This window comes from Hippocampus comes, unplaced genomic scaffold, assembly GCF_001891065.2.
Source record: "Hippocampus comes isolate QL1 unplaced genomic scaffold, H_comes_QL1_v1.1 scaffold111, whole genome shotgun sequence".
NCBI classification, from domain to species: Eukaryota; Metazoa; Chordata; class Actinopteri; order Syngnathiformes; family Syngnathidae; genus Hippocampus; species Hippocampus comes.
The window spans coordinates 2,576,292-2,585,012 of record NW_017805698.1 but is presented as its reverse complement, the minus strand read 5'-3'; the positions used below and the strand labels follow the sequence as shown (position 1 = coordinate 2,585,012).

At 41.7% G+C, this 8,721-nt stretch overlaps 1 protein-coding gene across 1 annotated transcript in view; it reads left to right on the top strand.

The window, feature by feature from the left end:
* The window catches only part of LOC109523356 (neuropilin-2-like), a 90,954-nt gene extending 82,455 nt beyond the window's left edge, over positions 1-8,499 (top strand). The window contains exons 17-18 of the mRNA XM_019882458.1: positions 4,563-4,622; positions 6,185-8,499. Of these exons, the coding sequence (XP_019738017.1) occupies positions 4,563-4,622; positions 6,185-6,513 (389 nt within the window). The 3' untranslated portion in view covers positions 6,514-8,499. The remainder of the gene's footprint in view (positions 1-4,562; positions 4,623-6,184) is intronic.
* The last annotated feature ends 222 nt before the right edge of the window (positions 8,500-8,721 follow it).

The window sequence follows — 8,721 nt, the reverse complement described above, 5'->3', positions numbered from 1 at the left end:
ACTATGGCCATCGAGGACTACGAAGCATCCCGTGGCTGGCTTAAAAGTTCATTGCATGCCAGGAAGTATTTGTTATTGTTAGATTCAGACGAGGATGGACGTTGCATTGCTAAAATGGCTACAAAACGGACATTTGGATGTCAAGCAGCTTAGACAAGAAGAGCTCTGATGCTGGAAGAGGGGGTAAAAGTGATCAAAATGAAAGACGGAGCAAGCAAAATAAAAGACATTTTCCAAGAAATTGATGTCAGTGAAAGTGAATGCTGATCGTAAATTTCGCAATTTCTTTCCCTTTTTTTCTTTCTACACTGACAATATGAAGTGTCAAATAAGTGTGTGCTCATACTTATGTACTATTGGAATAAAAATAGAGTACACAAACGTTTGTGTGTGTGTGTACACATACGTTTGTGTGTGTGGGTGTGTGTGTGCTTACATCTGAGATCAAATTTGCTACAGTGAAAAACCCCCTGTTGTGAAAAATTTCTTGCTGCAAACATGATTTCGTTGTAGAGGAGTTTCACTGTACAACCGTTTCAGTTTTAAAGTTGGATGCAAAAAGGTTGAGTCAGCCTAAGTTTATTCCTTTTGAAGAACCTTGATTTTTGAGTGTCCATTCATGTTTGCGTTTGTGCGTTTGATCACTTTTTGACATTTTCAGTCACATTTCTACAGTGCTGATCACTGATATATTCCCACGGCCCACAGTTTCGCACTGATTTGGATGCGTTTCATTTTAAAGTCAAAATGCGGCCGCAACAGTTGTTATTTTTGCTTGACTGAACAGGAATCTTGACAATGCAGTTTTTCCTTCCGTGCCTAAGGTGAATAATAAAGTAGTAGAATGTCCATCCATTAAAGCCTTTAAAGGCTTGAGATGATGTCAGAGGTTGAAACAGCCAATGCTTGTCTTTCATTCGTGTTTTTTATCCTAGAATGATTTTTTATTTTTTATTTTTTTACCTTCTGTTCATGTTGAAATTTATGTCCCGCAATAGTTGTTTGGATGGTTTTCAGGACTTTCCAGCTGCGCAACACCTCATGTTGTGTTTCCTCCCCACATCATTATGTTCATGCTTCAATCCCTTGGCCTTTTTATTGAAACCCTCCTTGTTCTTATTCCGCTTTTTCCCCCTCGTGCTGCAAATCCTTCCCGTCGAAAACACAGGAGAGAAAATGAGAGGTAAAAATCTCTCGGCGACGAAGGGCCCCATTAAGTGAGATGGCTTTTCCTCCAAAGAACGGGCTCTGAGATGGAGGGAGATGAAAGCAGAAGAGAAACTGCTCTTTGTGCTTTCTAAAGATAGATTCCGTAACCCCTCTCCCTCCCCCATTTTTTTATGGAGAAGAGGGCTAACAGGGAAGCAGGTTGAGATTTGGACTGACGAAAGGAAAAAAAAGCTGAAGGAAAAAGGGCAGCTGGTTTGAAACACAAAAGCCCATAAAAAAGGCTGGCCGCAAAGGACACACACACACACACACACACACCGTCTACGCTCGCACTCCAGCAACACACCGCGGCTATTAAATGTGGCTCATTAAATCAAGATTTTACACCGTGTCATCCTCTGCGGATCCTGCTTGGGCGAGTCAATTTCAGAAAAAAAAATGCTGTTTTGTGATTGACTCAACATGCATGTGAGTCATTTGGATTTTTCTGCCGTGTTAGCCTGCATCATTTCAGATTGCTCCATCGACCCGCTGATGATTTACACATAATATAGCCTTCGAGCAGCCCCGATCAATAATGGTCTGAAATTCAAATGGAGGAATGATATATGGTCCATATTTATGTGGCCTTCGCCGCGTAGTTTTCACTTCCCTGCGTTGAACTTTTTTTTTTTTTTTTTTTTTTTTGTGAGGTTTAGTAAATGCGTTGCCATTTTTTCTGTGCGTTTTAAATCAATCTTTCCCTTTATTGACCGCAGACCACTGTGAAGTGCTTTAATATTTCTCATTGGGTAATGGAGCTGTATGCATTTATTTAAAAAAAAAAAAAAAAACAGCAGTCAGCATTTGTGGCTCTTCAACCAGCCGAGGTCTCTTCCTCTTCATGCCGCCCACTGCAGTGCAAAACGCCAAACAGCCATTTGCTGGATAAAAGTTCTCGTCCTATTCTATTATTCTGTCTTGACTAATTGGAGCCGCGGGGAGGTTTAATCGTCTTCCACGGCGCTGTGTGGAGCGTGCTCAGGGTGGAAGGTAGCCTGAGGGCTTTTAAAAGCCATCATTAGCGAGCATTCGACAGTCGCCCAAAGCGTGTCCGAACAGCTTCGCTTTTCAATTTTACTGTAACTACTGTATTGCGATTATTGAAGCCCTATTTCTATACTATATGTTAAATAGAGTCCTTCCTGAAGCTAGTTCGGGAACATTGCAACGACAACTGGTCCGTAAAAGAGAAAGTACAAAAATATTTTGTCTCATCTGATTTGGTTAAGTGGTAATTTGAGTCTTTGTTCATGTGTATTTGGGAAGATTTTGGAGCCGGAACATGTTTTTGGTAGGAGGGCTGTCTTTTTGAGCCTTTTACTCATGATTGAAAGTTCACATTTTTGGAGTGAAATGATTCATCCATGTGGTCTCGATGTCTTAACTGATCCAAATCGAAATGTTTTTGTGCGTAGTTAGTCCCTATCATGCATCTGGCAATGCTTTATTTGTCAGACCCACCAAATAATGTCACTTGTGCTTTACTGGGATTGTTGAAACCATAACCAAGATATATATTTTTTTGTCAAAACTGCATTTTCTTTTGGCCTTACATACAATATTCTGATCATGTTGATTTTGATCATGTTGACAGATGAGGTTTAAAAAAAATTGGTAAAATGCGCTAAAATATTTCCAAATTGTTTATTTGAATCATACTTCATTCTTATTTACATTTATTTCTATCCTTAATGTATAATATAATATATTGTAGCCAAATATATACAAATATAACAATATATATGTCATCTGATAATATATATAAATAAAATGAATATTCTTAAATGTTCAGTATATATATTTAAAATATGCTATTTTTATTTTCTTTTTAATTTTTAATGCATGAACCAAATATTTAATGAGAGTGAATTTAGAAAATGACTGAAAAATGAAGACATACATTTAGGATCGTTGGCTAAATGAATGCAACAACTGCACTCTAAAAACAGTTGGGTCAGAAATAACCCAAACGGAGAACCCGTAAATTTGCATCAGTCCCTTTTTGACCCAATTTGGGTTTTTTTGTGGTCCAACTTTTTTTGAGTGCATACATATCGCCCATACCAGAAGCCACCCGTGGGCCATACGTTGCCCATCTCTGAGTTGATTTGCACAGATTTGAATTCCACAAATGTTATGGAAATGTTGTTTTCTTTTCTAAAAGGTGAGTTAAATAAGCAGGCAGAGAAAAAGCAAAAAAATCATTTGATTCAAAAGTTTTATTTTCTATCAATTAGGTGGCATGTCTCTGTTGTTGTGTCAGGACAGTCATGTCTTAAAAAAAAAATGACTGCATGAGAATATATGAGAGGCTTCTTTTGAAGTGATGAGTTACGCACGATGACTGAAAAGTGGGGATTGATTGGGAGTCCCTCAGGGTGAATAATGCAGTGGTGGGCGCCTACTTGAGCTAAGCCATTCATCAGTGGGCGTCAGGAAGCGTGCTCTTCTGTTTACCACTCTGCACTTTCACTCGGCGCAGTTAACAAGACTTTATTAACGTCTTTTTGATTTCCTGCTTGGCGGCAATCAATTTTCATTCTCCCACTTGAAGAAAGCCCCCGAAATGCAATTGTATACAAATCTCCACATCCTGAGTTTGAATAAATGAATGGCGGATTACAAGTATTTCCATCAATAAACGCGTCATTTGAGGGCGGACTTTTGCTGGCATCCGTACTTTTCTTCACCTCGTGGCAAAGTAGTGAGCTGAGATTTTTACCTCTTGAAACTTTTTTTTTCTTTTAGAAAACATTTGAATATTGTCTTAAAGGGGGAAAATACCTGACCTTACTGCGCTGCGTTTGATGGAAATGGAAACTCTGTTTCATTCTATATTTATTTTATACCTCACATTCTGTATCTGTTATCTTTTGAATATCTACTTGGTTGAGTATTTGTCAGCCGCAAGTCTGTAACACTTTTCTTTTTCTCTGTCTTGGAGGTTGTGTTTGACTTTGCTAAAAATTGAAGTACAAGTGAGCTTTAAAGCGGCCTCACAAATACGCTGGTGTGTGAGTGTGAAGATAATAAAAGTCATATTTTTTTATTAAAAACAGTTTTCTGTGTCTCTCCTTTCTTGCTGTCTTACAACAACCGGCTGTGTTGTTATTTGTTGTAAAAATGGAGGATGTTGCTTACCACACAATGGAACTCGTTTGCTGTATTCTGGTTAATGTTTGGTCATCATGACTGCTATTATTCCCACGACACACTGAGCACAGTCCACCTAATCTAATCTCGTCTCTGCGTTTTTAGAATCTCGCATCCATGTTACTTGTGTAATGATTAGCAATCTGACTCTCCCTGCCGCTAAAATGATAGCGCCGCTCTCTTGTGTATCCGTACAGATCCCAGGCCGATGGATTTCGGAAAAGATCCTGACTTCAATAAGCCCTCCATGAATGAAGGTGAGCTTTTCAAGTGCGCTGTTTTCCGCCTGGGGCCATACAAGCTATTTGAGGTCAAAGCCAGAGAGCAGAGCGGGCCGACACACACCCGCGGCTCTGCCTCGAGTCCTCACCAAGAAAGAAAGACAAGTGACATTGAAAGACAGAGGGATAGAAAATGAATGTGAGAGTGTGACCGAGCACAGCAAGTGTGTGTTTGTTTCATGACAGGCACACCGACTCTCCCTCACAAGCCACAGTGCGTATCTGTCAGCTATATGGCTGGATTGTCCATGTCGGAACCATGCTCGAATTAAAAGATACTTAGTCCAAGCATGGAGATGAAAAAAAAAAACTCGTGCTCAAGGCAGCTCAGCTATACGAGCACATTCTTCATCCTCACTACTGAGGAAATGCGCCCCAACTGAAGAAACTAATTACAGTTGGCGACTCACATCCGCACACCTTGCGAATGACCCTCGCACTGCAACGAAAAAAACTACAGAAAGCAGTTTGGAGGCGCCACATACTGTTGTGAACCATAAACAACATGGCACGATCGTCAAAGAAGCACACTGCAAAATTACAAAGAGGAAACAGGAGAAATTTCATAAGCTGTTGGCACTCCATTCGTTGACTATGCACGGGCATGTCGGTGACTGAGACTCTGCACGCTTGGCTTTTTAGCCCCAGATACATGTGAAATTATAGTTTAAAAACAGCTTTGAGGTGGCCAACTGCTTTTCACTTGCTAACTAACCGCAAACCTAATTTCTGCGAAATACGATGCAGGTGATACAAAGTGGCATTTCTCCACGACAGTTCGGTCCATTTCCTCATGTGACAACACCGGCATACTACTCAGAGAAACATGTTACTTGCGGAGCAAATCTGTGAGCACCTGTTCATCTCTGCCTGCAGTTTTAATAAATTATTGTTCTTATAGTTTGTAACTGTGCACAACTGTCCGTCATCATGTTTGATGTCTCGAAGTGCTTTTTAACATCTTTAAACGTTGTGAGTAAATACACCATACTTCTCAGCGATGCTGATTATTAAATGCATTGATGTGCGCAGATACAGACAAGCGTTTTGCTGTCGACGTTGGCTGCAACAAGTTTTTCTCGAACCAACCAATCGGACGATGATCACACTTTTTATATGGCTGCAGTAGTACTCTGCAACAATACATTTATACTCTCGATCCTACTCTCTGTATCTGTACATTTAGAAAAACACATTTATAGTTAGTCTTAATGCAAGCACTTTAAGTTCTGTCCTTAGTAAAGAACGTTTGATTTGTCAAGTCAAACTAATTCAATCAAAACATGGCTGAGAAGTCATTGTTTATCATAGCATCCACAGTCACGGTTTCATGAAATGAAATGCCCACGTATCCAGTCTTGTCCAATACAAAAGTGAGTGTGTTGAACAAGTTTCTGGATATGTGTGCATTAAATTTCATGACTCCTTGACTTTCTCTTTACCAATTGTAATACATTTGATTATGAATGAATGAATGTCCATTGATTGCACAGTTGCTTTCCGCAATCTTATTTTTCCTGCATTCTCTTCTCCCGCAGAATATTTATTTCCCAGCTGGCCCTCCTCCTTCTCCACCCCGGCCTCGGCCAACGCGGACCCCTCGTCCGTCACCCTGGTGTCCGAAAGGGACAAGGACAACACCTGGCTGTACACCCTTGACCCCATCCTGCTCACCATCATCGTGATGAGCTCACTGGGCGTCCTGCTGGGCGCCGTGTGTGCCGGACTGCTGCTCTACTGCACGTGCTCGTACGGCGGCCTCTCGTCGCGCTCCTCCACCACGCTGGAGAACTACAACTTTGAGCTGTACGACGGCATCAAGCACAAGGTCAAGATCAACCAGCAGAGGTGCTGCTCGGAAGCCTGAGACCATAGAGCGGCCCCCTCTGCCACTCGCGTTTAGTACGGATGAAGAAATGTGACAAAGAAGTACTGTTTGTTTTTTTCTTGGCTAGGATGTATGTGCCGGGAAGAACTGCGATTCGCTCTGAGGGTGTAAACCTCGGCGTCTACGGTCCCAAATCTCCTCCGCCTGTAGGAGAGCGCCTGCTTGCTTCTGTTGAATGATTGAAGGGATGAAAATGACTGACAGATGTATCTTTGAACAATCACCCACTGGAAAGAAGCGACGGAGAAGATGGACGCCCTCACCTGCGACAATCTGAAGATTGAGACCTGAAACGGCAGGTTTTCCGACGGTGACGTGGCGTTCCATCTGAGTGGGTACGCCATGTCCTTAGTACCAAATGAAGACACAAAACAAAGTCCAGCAATGGAGAGTTGACAAAAGAGACGGACGGCATGCTGAAAGCTAAAAGTGTAAACATCTTTCCAAGTGGCCACTGAAATCAACACATATCAAGCGAATGCCTTTCTCCTAAAGAACTTTAACAAATATCCAATGAAGAGACATGACTTTATAGGGAAAATGTTTTTGGGGGATTTTTTTTGTTTGGGGGGGGGGGTCACTTTTTCAGTATGGGTTCTGTATGTTTTAAAGAGTCCATTAGCTTGCCGTAGGCTTGTTTCATCCACCCTCGATGTGCGCGTTGTGAAACCTGTGGCATAGACGAGTAATGGTGAGTGTTTTTGTTCCGTTTTAGGCTTGGAGGGAAAGGTTGCGTTTTTAAAGCATCTTTCGACTTTATTTTGCATTGTGTTGGAATTTCCTTGGTCTTAATTTGGCACATTTTCCCATTGGCGTGAAACGGGAACAGGTGGAAATCTAACATGTTACGGAGTTGTGCTTTAGATTCTATAGTTTGTCTATATACTATATATACAGTATATGTATATTTTTGTTTTTCCCAGACTGTATGATGACACTGTGTGAACTAAATGTCAATGATGTTTTTTTTTTTTATTGCAACCTATGGATTGCCAAAGAGCCGCGTGTCCGCGCAGGGGCGATCGTTCGATGCCCCGGCAGGCAAAGGAGCGTCAAAAAGAGGGGACGAGGAGGAAGAGAACGGATCCCTTCTTGGACACACAATTGAGCCTTAAGCTAATTGCAGAAACCGCTGTATCGGAGGACAGCCATCATGGAGGGCCAGTGCTGGGTGGGGGGGACGCAGATGGACGTGAGGACGCTCACTCATTGCAAGACAGAGAGAGACAGAGAGATGATGCCATGTTTGCATGCGGGAGAAGAAACATTTGTCACTAATTAGCCTTCACCCTCATTCAATCCTTCCTCGTCTTCTGAAAAGAAACGGAACAATAGCTTAGCAAACGATAGTCCTTCATGTCAGATTTCAAAGCGATTGTTTACAGTTATCCATGCATGAAAACATAATGATACGATGAGGCCCTAAAACAGTGACAGACCCACCCATAAGTATTGAAACCAACAAGGTCAATTTCTTTGTTTTTGTGGCATACTGAAGACTTTTTTTGAAGACTCCAATCAAAATGAAAATGATAAATGTTCAGAAGTCCAGCTTATCTATGATGATATTTATGTCTAGAAGTGTTCCACATCTCTGGACAGAGCACCTTTTATTTGAGGCCAACCACTTTTCAAGTAAGCAGAAGTATTGGAATGGCCATTATGAAACAAACCGAGTGAATGCCACCTAAAACCTCAAGTCTGCGACCCAGCGACTTCACCAGATTGTTTCTTCATTTGAAAAGCTTTTCCAGGCCTTTGCTGTAGCCTCTTTCAGTTCTTGTTGCTTCTGGGGGTTTAACCCTTCAGTCTACTCTTCAGGAGGTGAAATACATACTCTGTTGGGTTACGGTCAGGTGATTGGCATGGCCAGTCTAAGGCCTTACACGTTTTCCCTCTGAGGAAATACTTTTGTTGTGTTTGCAGTAAGACCCCAAGATACTTAGACAGATCGACAGGCGGATCGGTGCAGCGTCTGCTGTGATGCGGACTTTGTATCGGTGTTTCATAGGGAAGAAGGAGCTGAGCCAACAGACGAAGCTCTCAATTTACTGGTTGATCTACGTTCCTACTCTCACCAATGGTCACCAGCTATGGGTCAAATTAGTGGCGCTGGTCGATATTTAATTTCCTCCAAATATGAAAAATGCATCGTGCGTGGGACAAATGAGGGTGATTCCATGCATG